The following is a 15,061-nucleotide window of genomic DNA, read 5'->3' on the forward strand; positions in this document are numbered from 1 at the left end:
GACACCTCCCCCTGACTGTCACTCCCCATCCACCCAGATGGCTTTCCTACCTCCTGCTCTTCATCCTGGACCTGGTCATCTGCCTTATTGCCTGCCTGGGACTGGCCAGGCGCTCCAGGTGTCTCTTGGCCTCGTGAGTACCCCTGCCTGCGGGGCCGGGGAGGCGGGCAAGCATATGGGGTGATGGTGTCCCCATCATAGAGAGACGGGGGCCTGGCCAGGCTTGGAGGGTGGTGGGGGCAGCAGCCTGAAGCCACCATCTGACGCCTCCTTGGCCCCCAGCCGAGGGAGACGGCAGCCATTGACTTACCATCTGGTCACCAAGCAAGGACTGGGCTTGCCTCCATGTGTCCCCACCGTCCCCGAGGCCTGACCACTGAGCAGCTGAAGGAATGTGGCCCAAGCATTAGAGCCTTCAGGATCGCTAATCAACACTTCCCCATAGCTTGTGCCCTCCGGGCTGTTTCTCTTCGGCCTAGGAACCTATGCTCCAGGCACTGGGCTCTATGCCTCTTGCCCAGCAGGCTGCTATTAGGGGCCACTGCAAGAGTCTCAGGGGCCAGGGGAGGACAGGATGGTGTCTCGGAGGAAGGGCACTGGAGGTTGGTGGGGTGACAGCCATCTGGCGTTCCCGCCTGCCAGCCTGTGCCTGGATCCCACTGGCTATGCCTCTCTCGTAGGATGCTGTGCTGTGGGGTGCTGGGCCTGTTCCTCAGCTGGACGTCTCTGGCCGCTGACAGTGCTGCAGCAGTGGTGAGTGGGGGTGGGGGTAGGGGGATGGTCTGACCAGGACCGTCTCTCTGGTGGCAAGTTGTTGTGTCCCGTCCAGAGCCCCCAGGGCAGGGCCAGCTTCCGGTCTCTGCCCTAACCTAGAATCTCAGAACTGATGGGGCTTGGATCACCCCCACCAGCCCCCTTGCCCTTCCTATGGGGACAGAGGCCCAGAGAAAGGAAGAGGCTTACCCAAGATCATGAGGTATTGGGGGCAAAGCCAAGCTAAGACGTCTGATCCCTGACTCCTTTCCCGCCCCATTGGCCCATTCCCAGCCGCTGCTTGTAAGGCCAAGCTCGGATGGCCAGGTGACCTCTCTGGGTGTGAAGAACGAACCGGGTCTGATGGGGAGGGGCAGGGTCTAACCAGAGAAGCTTCAGAAGCACGCTCTTTGGCCAGCTTCCCTGGGCACTGGGAATGTTGGAATGTGGCATTTAGCTTGCCTTCCGTCCCGTCGCCTTGGGCTCACACACACGGCCTGAGACACAATGGTGTGTATTTCTGGATGTGGTGCCTGAGGGTGTTTTTAAAAAAAAAAAAAAAAAACACCCAAGCCGGGGGAAGCTTCCTATGTGGGTATGTTTGGTCTTCCCTGCACCAGACACTCAGGTTAAACTGTCCACGCGTCATTCATTCAGCTGACTCTCTGGCCCTGTGGTGTTCTGTGGTGCCAGGTGCCCAAGGATCCAGGTGCCCAGCAGGACACCTTGACATAGTCTGAGCCTGCAGGAGAAAGACGTGTACGCAGATCACTGTGACATGTGAGAATGGATACCACGGAGGTGCATGCTGCGTGTGTGTGAGTGAGGGGATGGCCAGGATTTACCAGGGGGTTTCAGGGAACCCCTGCCTCAGGGAGAACTAGACAGGCATGAGCCTACATCCCAAGGGCTGGAGCCCCTCCAGATGCAGGGAAGGGCAGGAGGGGAGGCCCCAGGTCACGCCAGAGCATCCTGTCGTGGTCAGGAGCTGCGCGGGTCCATAGTCCAGGGAGCAGCTGCTGGCTAGAGCAACACGCACAGCTGCCTGGCCGACAGCCTCCCTCTGGGGACAAGTGTGAACACAGGGAAGCTTGCACAAGGCAAGCTTTCTGGGGGGGCTCTCCTGCGCCTCGGGCAGCTCTGCCTTCTGGAAGAGGTGGAGGCTTCCAGCTTGCTGCCTTGAGCTGCCCGTTGGGAGACAGCTCCCGCCCAGCGGGGCCTTCTCCCTCTCCCCTGGCTCCAGTGTTCAGGGAGACCAGGGGCGATTTCATCTCCCAGCTGGGCGCCCCAGGGCTGCCAGCGCTGGCCTGGCGACGAAGGCCATTTCCCTAATTGTTGAGTCAGGCCTGTGTGAGAGTGTTGTGAGGGAGCTGAATGCGCCTTTGAGAGGGCCGCGGACCGTGCTGCATCCTAATGGGGAGCGGGGTGAGGATGAGCGGGGCGGGAGGCCGCCGGCACAGGCTGCTGTGGGAGCTTTTGTGTGGTCCTGCTGGCCCTGCCCTGGGAGGCCTGCTCTCTCCAGAGCTGTGGGGCCTGAGCACAGAGGAGCACAGCCGCTGAGCCCCTCCCTCCCCATTCCTTCCCTGTCCCCTCCAGGAAGGAGCTGTGCCCCTGAGCATCTGCTCCCGGTGGGAGCTTGGGGAGCTGAGCTCTGGGCTTTGGCCCCCCAAGTCGTGCTGTGCTGCCCACCCCCTTAACCACCCCGATGTGGGGAGGGGCTGAAGGCTGAGAGGGGAGAAAGCACCAGGGAAGAAGGAAGGGGGCCACGGGGGCTGGGGGCAGGGGGGAGGGGTCATCCAGGCACACGGGGCACCTGAGCAGAGCGTTCCCCACAAATCCAGCCACTGAGGGGGAGGCCAGACCCACTTCACTGAGTCCCGCTAGGCAGGTAGGAGGATGGCCTCTGGAACCTCCTGCCTGTTCCACATACCCTGCCCCCCGGCCGCCCGCCGCCCCAGTGGGGGCCCCCAGGAAAATCCTGATGCTCCCCAGACCTCAGTTTCCTCAAGTGTGAAATGAGGAGATGGGGAGAAGGGTAGCTCTTGCCTTCAAGGATTGTTGATGGATGAGGTGGGTCAGTTAACCCCCGGGAGGCGTATGGGAGATGTTCAATAAGCAGGAACCTCGTTGGTTTGCTTGCCACACATCTAGGTCGTTATGTGAGGGGCGCAGGGGACCCCTGCAGACGGTCACCTCTGCTCTCCGGAGCCGGCTCAGCTGGGCTGGACACTGGGCTTCTCTGCCTGTGCTCAGTGCCCCTGCCTCTTCCCTGGTCCCCACTGTGAGTAGTGCACACAGGGGCCTGTCTCTACACTGACAGCAAAGTTGTATCCTCACTGAAGGGTCTGGAAGGCAGACCTGCCTGAGTGGGGTGGGAGGCCACATCCCCAGGGGAGCCTCTCTGACAGGGGCCTCTTGTTGCTCTTTGGACCCCAAACTTTGGGGGCCGTGACCCAGGCCAGGCTGGCAGCCTCTCTTCCCCCACTCAGGTCTGACTCCCCGCTCTTTGCCACTCCAGCCACAGGGGTAGGGGTGCATCCCCGGGCCTGCTGGTACAGTGGCTCTGATCTGTAGTGATAAGTCAATCTCATGGATGTAGGTGAGTGATTTGCATGTGGAGCAATTCTCCCCGGGTCCTGAGCACATGGTTGGGTGTGAGCGCAGGTGTATGTGTGTGCGTGCTTGTGCAGACGTGGCTCTGTGAGAGCTCTGGATCTAAAGCGGCACTTTATTCCCCAACCCACCCCCTACACACACACCCTTTCCAGACCATAAGTACCCTGATACAGCTTGCCCTGTATCTCATGCCTGGATCAGCACGTGGCACCTAGTAGGTGCTAAATGTGTATTTATCCACTCAGTGGATGAGTGCGTGAAGCTCGAGCCTGGAAGCCTGAGACAGCAGCTTCTGAAGGAGGCACCCGCAGTGGAGGGCTGTGGGGGGGGGGGGGGTCCTCTGCTTGGGGAGCATGTGCTAGAGCAGGGCACGTGTTCTAGGAACAGGTTGGAGGACCAGAGCTTCCCCTGGCTGCTCTGAAAGATGGGGAGGGGCTCCTTTACCTGGTGTCCCACTGCACCCCCAGGCCTGGCTCAGGGGATGGCATTCCTGCTGCCACCAATCCCAGGGCAGACTCCAGCTCCCTCATGGCCCTTAGCAGTCACCTCTCCAGGCCATGCTGTGGGGCCCGGGCCCTCCAGCTCATCACTGCCAGAGCCTGGAGCCTACGTCCCCTAACCCCCAGCCCCCAGTCTTCCCAATCCCCCATCTTATCCTGAGCAGAACCCATACCTAAAGGCCCAGAGATGGATTCAATGCCAACATAACTCTTTAGGAAGAGAGTCTGGGGCAAGAAGGGGGGATGCTTCATAAATCGACACCCTGAAAGCATGTGGAGCTTGATAACAACAAGACCGAAAACACAACCGAGATGAACGAGGCCCGTGGTGCAGTAACTCCCCCACACGCGTTGTACAATGTGCACGTGTCCCTGAGGTCTGTCCCAGAAGCATCGTTCAGACACAGAGTAAGAGCTAACACTGCAGAGTGCGAGCTCTCCGACACTCGCCTTCCTGGGTGTTTTACTTAGATGAATTCACAGGGAGGGTAGCGTTTTTCTCTCCATGTTATAAGTGAGGCCGAGCTAGGAAGGGGCAGAGCCAGGACTCGAGCCCAAGGAGGACGGAGCGGGGGTCCAAGCCGTGGGGCCTGAGGGCGCCAGCTCCCCGCCGGGGGCTGGTGTCAGAACTTTCTTCCACCGCTCCCCGTCTCTCCTTGGCTCAGGGCACCAGTGACTTCTGCTCGGCTCCCGACACCTTCATCCTGAACGTCACAGAGGGCCAGATCCTCACAGGTAATGAACCCTCGGAGCCTCTGCTGTCAGAGCCGTTCCGGGTACTTAGACCAGGTCCGCGGCCGGCCACACCTTTCAGCCCTGTGGTCCCCCCTCCGTCCCCCAACCCCCACACCTTAGGTCCGGGAGGGGGGGATCTCTGGGCCATTTGTTAGAAGCGCCTCCTTGGGGAGTTTGGGGACTGGCTTGGCCACTGAGGAGGGTGAGGGCCCGGTCGCTTGAGCGCTCCCGCCCGACACCGATAGCTTTGCCTTGCAGAGGTGACCCGCTACTACCTATACTGCAGTCAGAGCGGAAGCAGCCCCTTCCAGCAGGTACGCCCACCCAGCCTGGTCATCACCCTGCCCACAGCCTCCTCTGCACCCCAGGTCCCAGCACCGACCAGTGAGCTGGGGGGTGGCTGGGTGCTTTTTCCTTCCTTATGAGGCTGACTCTGCTAGTCTGAGGACCACACTTTGAAGACTGTGCTGCTGTCAACCTGAGGGATGAGGGGAAAGGCAGGAATCAGGGAGGGCTGCCGGGGAACAGCTTCTGGGAAGCGGAGCCTCACAGCAGGGCTGTGGTGTCTCCCGGCCAGGCACTGACCGTCTTCCAGCGCTCGCTCACCACCATGCAGATCCAGGTGGCCGGCCTGCTGCAGTTTGCTGTGCCCCTCTTCCCCACGGCAGAGGTAAGGCGGCTGCCTCCCACAGCATCTGTGCTGGAAGAGGGGGAGCCCCAGCTGGACCCTGACCACCCTCCCCACCCCACCCCACCCCTCCCGAGCTCCAGGGCTCCGCAGAGCCAGGCTGTGGAGAGCGCTCCCTGGCCTCTTTGCACACGCTGCTGCCTGGGGTTGTGTCCGCAAGCCCGCCCCCACCGCTCACTGTCTGCCTATTGGCCTCTCTGCGTGTTTGCCTCCTCCTGCTTCAGAAAGACCTGCTCGGGATCCAGCTCCTGTTGAACTCATCGGAGTCCAGCCTTCACCAGCTGACAGCCATGCTGGATTGCCGAGGGTTACACAAGGTGCTTGGGTGGCCCTGGGTGGCAGGCGGGTGGGGGCACCCGGGCACACCACATTTTCCCAGACAGAAGCCAGGAGATGCTAGGAGAGTGGTTGCCTGGGCTCCTTGCACAAGGCCCTGGCATGGCACAGAAGCCAAACAGTAGGAAGGCAGAAGAGGTGTCTGGCTTCTTGTTTCTCTGAAGTAGCTAAGATGAGGAGAGTCAATGAAAGGTACCAAGGGATGGGGGTAGGATTCACTCTAGAACACTGGGGGACCCCAACATACATGAAGGAGGCTATTCTCCAGTTGTCCAGACTCCCAGCTATCTGGTCAACCTGTCCATCTCCCTGGCTGCATGTGGACATCCCCTGCTCATTGCCAGGTCATTTCTCCAAGAGTTCGGAATACCAGAGAGCCTCTAATGCGGGGAATAATCTGGGTGTATGTGAGCCCCCCACCCCACCCCAAGCAGTAAGCCAGTGCTTGTGGACGCTTATCACATCCCATACAGATTTAGCATGAAGGGTCATATAATGATCACAGCTGCCATTTGTTGAGTACTTGATTCGGTGCTCACCTTGTTCTGGGCGGTTTGTATCCTTAGTTGTCACAGTTAATATCGTGAAATACATGTTATTTCGTGGGCAGTTTTATAGATAAGGAAACTGTATGCATGTGTGGATGGATGGATAGATACGTACATACAGAGCTATAGATCTATAAAGTAGCTCACTGAAGGTTCCAGAGCCATCAAGTCAAGGGTTTGGGTTTGGACCCTGCCATTCTGACTTGAGAGCGGAGAACATGTGTGTATCCTCTCCCCCTCTGCACCTCCCACATCCAGTCCCTCAGCAAATCCTAGCATCTAGACTCACAGGCGTATCTTGAATCCGTCCACTTTTCTCTCCCCACTTCCGCCACAATCCAAGCACCACCCTGCTCCCCTGGGTGACAGCCGTGGCCTCCTGACGGCCTCCACCTTCTCTTGCCCCCTTGCCTCCCATGACCTTTCATACACGGCGGTCTTTGTAAAAGTGAGTTGGGTCACATCCCTTCCCTCACATCCCGTCACCTTCTGATCAAATGCAAGCTGCTCACGTGCCTACAAGGCCTCGTGGGAACTGGCGCCACTCCATCCTGTCTCTTGCTGGCCTTTTTTCTTTTCTGAACATGTCATGCTTGTCTCCTTCCCTCATCTGCTCAAGGCACAGTCCACTCCTTGCCTTGCTGGCCTTAGATTAAATGTCGCCTGTCTTCTGGCTCGCCTGCCCCGCAGCTGTGTCTGTCATACCCAGAGCTGACCCTTGTGCACAGTAGGTGGTCAGCACGTGCTTAAGAAGTGAACCCAAGAAGCCCCTGCTGTTGGGTTCCAGAGTATGGACCTTTAATGGCTGGACAAAAGGCTTGGGATGGGGAAAGGTAGGAGATGCCAGGCCCAGGCCTGGGGACAGGGGGTGTCGGAGACAAGCTCAGATCCCAGGCTCTGCCCCCACCTGCCTTCCAGCTGCATGTCCTTCTCCTGCAGGACTACCTGGACGCCCTTGCTGGCATCTGCTATGATGGCATTGAGGGCTTGCTCTACCTTGGCCTCTTCTCTCTCCTGGCTGCCCTGGCCTTCTCCACCATGATCTGTGCGGGGCCTCGGGCCTGGAAGCACTTAACCACCAGGTAGGCTGCCTGGGGGCTTCCCCGGGGGAGCATGCAGGAAGCTCTGCTCTGGGACTTAGCCTGGAACTGATAATCTGGGACGAATGATGGCAGCAGGGGACCCAGGTATTCAGCCCGAACGGGCTGGCTGGATTTCTGCAGAAGCTTCTGGAAGAGTCCAGACAGACTCCAAAAGGAGATTCCAAGGAGCCAGGGCAGGAGCAGAGCTGAGAATGGTGACGGTGTGTCATTCCACAACCTGGTGTCCCCCTGCTTGTCCGCTTTTCCATGCAGGACTTTGTGGTGTGAGATAATGAGGGCTCTGGGTGCTGGAGGGGCAAGAAGGATAGGTGGTAGCACTGTTAGCGGGGCACCTACATTCTCATTGAGGAGGTAGAGGTGAGATGGTATTTCTGTGCCTCTGGGTAGATCAGACAAAAGGAAGCAGGGCAGGGAGGGTCAGTGTGACGGGGTCAGCAGGGGGCGCTTCCTGGAGGAGGGGACGTGAAGTTGGGAACTGGCGGAGTGATCTGTGTGAGGCAGGGCAGAGGACCGTGTTTTCCAGGCACCTGAAAGGGACACGTGTGGCCAGAGAGAGTCCTGGGAGCAAAGATTGGGAAGCAGACCAGGATCCCGCTGCCTCCAAGCCTCAGCCCTCACGGCCGGCTGTGTCCTGTGTGTTGTTCTAGGGACAGAGACTATGACGACATCGACAGTGACGACCCTTTCAACCCCCAGGCCCGACGCATCGCCGCTCACAACCCACCTCGGGGGCAGCTTCGCAGCTTCTGCAGCTACAGCAGCGGCCTGGGCAGCCAGACCAGTTTGCAGCCCCCGGCTCAGACCATCTCCAACGCCCCGGTCTCGGAGTACATGTACGGCAGGGGCTCCCCGGGCATCCCCTTGTACCTGCCCCCACACGTCGGGGCTGGGGCAGGGCCACCCCGCCTAGCCCCCCGGGAGCTAGCTCTGAGGACAGCACCTCTGCCAGACGAGGAACCCCCTGTAGATGCCAGGCCTTCCAGCATAGACACTCAGGGCAAATCGCAGGCCCCAGAAGCTGTATTTCTCCAGGCCGTGCTGCTCCTGGCCCCTGGCACCCCGTCACCCCGTCCGCTGCTTCCCTCCTGGGCCTCCCCAAGTGCTTTCCCAGATATTCCTGCCCGCACCTCCTCCCTGGCACATCTCCCTCCCCCAGCTCGCACCAGCTCATACCTGCACCCCCATGGGCCCCTCCTGTAGCAACCCGAGGACCCCGGTCCCCACACACCACGCCTCCCCGTCCTGAGCTCTCCTCTCGGCCCCGCAGGAACCAGGCCATGCTCTTCGGCGGGAACCCACGCTACGAGAACGTGCCGCTCATCGGAAGAGGCTCCCCTCCTCCCACGGTAACCTGGGCTCTCAGGGCAAAATCACACCTATGGCCCTTGTGGGAGAAATGATTAAAGATGAGCCCTCCTGCCCACCCGTTGAATCTCCTCTGCAAAGGTAGACAAAAATGAAACAGGTTTGTTGTTGGACGAGGCTGCCGTGCACATCCCAGACGATCCACTAAGGTCGTGGCAGACAGGAAGCTCGCCTCGTAGCAAGGCAGGCTCACCCCAGTGCATGCCTGTCCCCAAGCAAGACTCCACAGCACCTTTGTCGCTCCAGTCCATCGTAAGCATCTGCCGGTTAGGTTAGGGTGGCCCTCAGTGTCACTAGTTGCCACAGAGATGGGGACAGTCCTCCGTGATGCTTACCTTCCAATGAGATGGCTCCCAGGCCCTGAAGAAAATGTTCCCGGATCGTAAAGCTGGCAAGAGCCTGGTTTAGCCTATAAGAAGGTTTATATACATCTCAGAGGGACAGAGAAATCATTTGCAGTGATAAGTTTGCTGAAGGAAATAATCTAAAGAAAGAGTGCATCCTGTTTGCTCGAGGGAAATGGTTCGGCTTTGGGTCGCCTTTAACCCCTTGACCCCCTGGGCTGTGGGGTGGCAGCTGGGACACCACCCTTCCTCCAGCCAGGGAACAGAGATGCCGGGCCGGGGCAGGAGCCGGTGGCAGGAGCGGGTGGAGTTGCCGAGAAAAGGCTTTGTCCTCTCCCAGAGGACATTGTTGCACGTGGAGACAGGAGACCGTGCAGTTCAAGGACACGGACTCCGGTACCAAATGCCTGGGTTCACACCCAGCTCGTTGCTTATGACCCCTGTGACCTTGGACAAGCATGTCGCCTCTGTGTGCCTCAGTTTCCCCACTGTAGAAGGGGGATGGTAACAGCACACACCTCACTGTGGGGGGAATTTCGATCACTGTGTGTGTGTGTGTGTGTGTGTGTGTGGTGCCGTAGATGCTCTAAATGGGAGCTGTTTGTTTTACACCCTCTTCCCACCCCACCTTCTCCACAAGCTAAGGCATTTATAAGATGTGGGGGTGGGAGGGGAGCAGAGAGCAAGTCCAGGAGTCTGCGATGGGGAGAGGTTCGCAGCAGAGTTCTCAGCATCTGTTGGGGAGGCGCCCCTGCCTCCGCCTGGCCGGACACGAGGCACGTGAATTCAGGGGGTTTGGAAGGGGCCGTCCAGCTGCTGAGCTAGAAGCGCTGGGGACTGCAGGACGTGCCCGGGCCCTGAGAACCAGGATCCTCGCATCCAGTGAGTCAGCCCCAAACACAGATGGTGCTCCCGGGAAAGAGGTGGAGACCTAATCAGTGTCTCACAAGCACCTGTCTGACCTGCAGAGGGGAGGCTCTTGGGATAAGTGCTTTGGGGCCTGGAGGGAGGAGCTGACCCTCCTGGTCTGTGGAATCTGAGGAGGTCCGGTGCAGCAGGTGGCATGTGAGCCACCTCTGAGCAGGGTTTTCACCCCAGGGCTGTTTGGCCCCCAGGTGACACTTGGCCTGTCCGTAGGCATTTTTGATTGTCACAATTGGAGGGGCAGGTGCTATGAGCACCTAGCAGGTAGAGGCCAGGGATGCTGCTCAGCATCCTTCCACACACACCACATCCTGACCACACAGATCCAGCCCCACTTGTCCCCAGTGCCATGGTTGAGAGACCCCAGCTTGACCAGTCCCCCTTCTTTCCCACCATCACCCCATCTTGCTGGGTTTTGCCCAGAGCACCTCCCCTGCTCTCCTTAGCCGCACAGCCCCAGACCCAGGCCCAGCTCTTGAGTCCCGGGGTCCTCAGGAAGGGACAGTGGGATGGTCAGAGCCAACATTTTAAATTCCCACCCTGGCTTTCTCTACCCAGATGCCTCCTGGGTTCCTTCTCCTGCTACCAGCTGCTGCAGGCCCAGGAATGCAGATTGATTTTAATAATAATCTGAGCGAAACATAATTAGGGGGAAATCTGCTGCTGTGCATGAAGAATCACTCAGTACACTGGGATGCCAAATAAAAATGGTTTTTGGATTACCTTCTGTTTTGAAAGATCCAGGCCACTCTCCCTGCCATTAGCAGAGATAATCAAGAGCTAACCTTATTTGCAAGGCTCAAGGACAGAGTCCCTCTCCTCCCCAGAGTTCAGACCTGCTCAGGAACTCTCACTGCTTCAGAGTTGGCTGCCCTGCCCCACCCAGCTCTACTTGCCCCAGGGAGGAACCCTCCCCACCATCACCTGCCATGCAAGGGGTGCAGAGGCATCGGCAGGTGGTGCTGACCACAACCCCTAGCATGAGGGTGTGGATGTTCACCCCCATAGATGGCACAGCTGGCTCTCCCTGCCCTCCCACTGCACCTGCTCTGAACACTCCTCAGTACTCGGCAACTGGCACATTTCATGTTTGGATGGTTCCCTCCCTCTGCCAACCGCATCTCTGGCACAGACGGGGATTTCACTACGGGGGTGATAGCAAGCAAGGCAGTCGGAATGTACAGCCTGTCCCATTGGCTGGAAATGCGCCTCCCCCCAGCTCTCCCTTCGAGAAATCCCTCGTGTCCTCTCAGGCACCATGTCCTAGACTTGGCGGGCAAAAGTGACCCAGGCAATTATTAAGAATATCAGTACCGGGACTCTAGGCTCGCTGAAGCGGACGATCCGGGGCGGCACCTGGGAAGTTCTAAGTGTATCAAGCAGCCAGTGATCCTCATCATCTGGGAAGTTTGGGGAATAGTACTTCAAGGAGACGCTCACACATGGATGTGTGTCAGAATCATCTGAGGACTTGTTGCAACATGGGCTCCTGGTCCCCAGGAAATATGGGGTGGAGCATTTCCAACGTGTTCTGAAGGTCTGGGAAGCCCCCGGGGAGAACGTCAGTCTGATACAGGCTTCCTCACCCTCCACGCTATTGATGGGCCGGGTCATTCTAGGGGACGGGGATGCCCTGGGCACTGCAGGATGTTTAGCTACCTCCCTGGCCACTACCTGTCTGATATTGGTGGCTCCCTTGCTCCCTAGCCACCAGTTGGGATAACCAAAAATGCCTTCAGACATTGCCAGATGTCCCTGGGGGCAAAATCACCCCTGGTTGTGAACCTTTGGGTTGCAGAGCCCCAGCACCCACCTCCAAGCCCTCGCTAGCTGGAGCATGTGTTCCTCCTCTGGTGTCAATGGCCTGGACCTGGACCCCCCAAAACTTGCCTCTGGCCAGGAGACACTCGGGTCCTGCTGAACCCTGCTATTCCACGTCAGCAGACGAGCAGCATCTGGCGCTCGTTCAAAATGCAGAATCAGGTCCTGGGATGTGAACTGTGGGCACGTGGGAAGCCCCATCTCTGCCCAGAGCCGTAGCTAGACTGCGGTCAGAACTTACCTTGCGTTAGGTCACTGCTTCTCCAACTCGGCTGCATTTGGAAGAGCTTTAAAAAAAAAATGCTGGTGGCACCTTAAGATGTTGAAGTTCATGCGGTGTGGGTTTGGCCTCAATAAAAAAAATATTGGTGGGCATGGCCTGGGCATCAGGATTTTTTTAGGCTCCCAGGTGTTTGTAATGCACAGCACAGCCACCATGCGAGGGGCGTCGCCTGTTTGCTAGCATCCCGTCCTTGCCCTGCAACTGCTGAGGGCACTCAGGTCCCTTTTGCGGAGGAGGCACCTGAGGCTGGCAGAGGGTGGAGAGCCCAAGCCAAGGTCCTGAGATGAGGAAGATGTGTCACTGGGTCACTGGGATTTGAATGTGGGTCTCTGAGTCCATGGACCCATCCCCTCAGCCTACTCACTAGGCAGGCTCCCCAGTGCACTGGGGCACTTGACATGGTCCTGGGTGCTGGTGGTGGGCCCCGGAGTGGACGTGGCTGCCATAGCGGAGGGAGGGTGGCTGGCCTGTGGGCGTCTTGCACTTGAGGCTGGGAGCCAGGTGTCCGGGTGGCTCAGGACTGGAGGCATGGCCAGCAACGAAGCCTTGGCCAAGCCACTCTAGTGCTCCCACAACGCCTATGATAGAGACCCACCCTGCCCCCAGTCCCCAGGGAGCTCCCGCACCCTCACTAGCCCGGGGTCTGGTGCAGGGTCCTGTGCGGCCACCCCTGACCGGACCCCTTCCTTCTCTCGCACAGTATTCCCCCAGCATGAGGGCCACCTACCTGTCCGTGGCGGACGAGCACCTGAGACACTACGGCAATGAGTTTCCAGCCTAACACCCTGTCTGCAGAGGTGCCTGCCTCCCCGAGCCGGTTTGGTTTTGAATGAAGGCCAACGCGAGCTGCGTTTCTTTAATAGAAACCAAAGGCATCTGGAGACTGGGCGCCGGCCCACGGGATTGTCAGGCTCTCGGGCTGCGGAGGAGCGTCAGCGATGCGGGGGTATCGACCTGAGCTCAGCCGAGATTCCCAACCGAAAGCCCAGGCAGACAGAAGACCCGTGACTCAGGCCAGCCTCTCCCTCTTCGCCCTCCTGCCCACGCCAGAAATGCCCCCAGGTGCTTGGCCAAGCTGAAGCTGGGAGCCTGGTTCCGCTCACCCCTACATCCTCTCCCTCACCAGATGGGGGCTGGCATCGAGGAGGGCCAGGTCGGGCATCACCTGAGAGATGTAGGTCCTCCTGGATCTTATTGCCGGGCCTCTGGCTCCCGCCAGCCTGGCTCGTGGGTCCAGGTGGCCATTGTCTCCAAGTCCCCTCTCTCCTCCCGGCTGCACGGCTGGTGGGCAGCGTTTCCCTGCAGGTAAAGGTGGACGGGCTGATCAGGAGATTAAGGCAGGTGATGTCTCTGATACAATGGGACACTGTCCAAATCGATCCCCGGAGCCAGACGGACCCTCCCTGGACCACAGAGGGAAGGTGCTGGGGAGCTGTGCGGTGGGTGGCCCCAGGGCCGGGGACCATGGCTGCATCCCTGGAAGGCTTCCACAGTGAGACCCTGTGGGGATGTGGGCAACAGCTGCCACCTTCTACCCCTCTCCCACCACCCTCCACCACCTCTCCATTCCAGAATCAATGCTGTGAGTTTGTTCACTACAGATAGGGACAGTCTCAGGTATTAATAGACACTTTGAAAGCGACACTAACTCTCCCTCCCCCCACCCAGTGTTTTGAATATTTTGATTATCCAAAGAATTGAAACTCCTAGTGCATCCAGTTTTTACAATAGATGTAGGGCTCATTCCTTACCCCTGGGTTGTATGCCATTGCTTTGCAGATTTTGCTGGCATCAGCCAGTTCTTTATGGATCTGAAGGAAGGGAAGATTTATAAACAAAGTAGAGACCATGAGACATACTGTCCCGAGCTGCTGCTTGGTGGGGATGTGGGTTCATCACGTTCAAGGAGGGAGGCCCTTTAGGACAGAAAAGCTTAGAGGGACAACTGCACGCACTCTCCTGTCCTGGGGGCTGCCCAAGTGAATGTCCCCTCCCTTATGTCTTCAGGCAAGTTTGTCTTAAAGGTTTTAGCAAAGTGGGATGGTGATGTGTGTTGCCCTGAGATGGGCCTCTTCTTCCCTAATCCCATTCCATCCCGTTGTCCTGGGCCCCCTGAGCTCCACTTGCTCCGTGAGAAGTAGCTTATTGGCCAGGAGGAAATGACCCACCATCCTGCCTGCTGAGGATCCAGGGTTAGGGTCTCTGGTGCTTCTAATCTCCTGGCAACTTGGAGTGCACAGCACGGAAGCCCACGCAGCCTTGCACACCCAAAACCAGGGACACGGGATGACCTGGCTGGGAACGAGGGCTCCATTTCCATTTTCAAAGAGCCACTTTCCCATCAGGACACGGACAGCAGAGCAGCTCTTGGTGCCCAGCCACACCTCTACGACAGAAGAGGGCCATAAGGCAGCCTGGACTCTTGCCTCACCTGCGTTAACCTGTATGTACCATGTACCATAAACGTATCTGTGTATGGCCACGTCGCACGCAGATAGGAACTCTGCGACGTCGAGATGTTGCTTCTTAACATTTTGTTGTTGGCGACTGTAGAGTTGTTTTGAATGCGTATAAACTAAACTAGAATCCTTTGGGTAGTTCCTGAAGGAGCCAGGTGGGCACACCTCTGCTTGATGCATGTGTGCCCTCACCTGGGGAGAAATAAACCACTTGTACTAAAATGTGCGCTCTCGTCTGACTTCCTCCGCAGCGGGAAATAACGAGAGTGCCGCAAGCTCCCTGCAGGCTGGGTTATGGGAGGGAGGGCTTCTCTGCAGATGGGACTGATTGCAGTGCAAAAACTAAGACAGGACTTGGAGCAAGCGGCCAAGCCCAGGTGTCCAACCCAGAGCCCAAGCCGGGCACCTCTGTCCAATTTTATGGGGTTGGGGCAGTGGTCACATCCCCCAGGTGAGATGTGAGGTTGCTGCAAGCTCACCCAGCTTTCCCGTGGGTCTTTCTTTGCTGCACTCTGTGCCGAAGTTGTGTCTCCATGGGGGTGTCTCTGGGCAGGGGCACCTGAGATGCTCTGTACCCTTCGCACAG

At 58.4% G+C, this 15,061-nt stretch overlaps 1 protein-coding gene across 1 annotated transcript in view; it reads left to right on the forward strand.

Moving 5' to 3' along the window:
• The window catches only part of TTYH2 (tweety family member 2), a 36,468-nt gene extending 21,771 nt beyond the window's left edge, over nt 1-14,697 (forward strand). The window contains exons 5-14 of the mRNA XM_077854100.1: nt 38-133; nt 681-753; nt 4,535-4,604; nt 4,863-4,918; nt 5,182-5,274; nt 5,517-5,609; nt 7,116-7,258; nt 7,927-8,112; nt 8,547-8,625; nt 12,717-14,697. Of these exons, the coding sequence (XP_077710226.1) occupies nt 38-133; nt 681-753; nt 4,535-4,604; nt 4,863-4,918; nt 5,182-5,274; nt 5,517-5,609; nt 7,116-7,258; nt 7,927-8,112; nt 8,547-8,625; nt 12,717-12,797 (970 nt within the window). The 3' untranslated portion in view covers nt 12,798-14,697. The remainder of the gene's footprint in view (nt 1-37; nt 134-680; nt 754-4,534; nt 4,605-4,862; nt 4,919-5,181; nt 5,275-5,516; nt 5,610-7,115; nt 7,259-7,926; nt 8,113-8,546; nt 8,626-12,716) is intronic.
• Nucleotides 14,698-15,061: the final 364 nt, after the last annotated feature.

The sequence above is a fragment of the Canis aureus genome, chromosome 16 (genome assembly GCF_053574225.1).
Source record: "Canis aureus isolate CA01 chromosome 16, VMU_Caureus_v.1.0, whole genome shotgun sequence".
Classification (NCBI taxonomy): domain Eukaryota; kingdom Metazoa; phylum Chordata; class Mammalia; order Carnivora; family Canidae; genus Canis; species Canis aureus.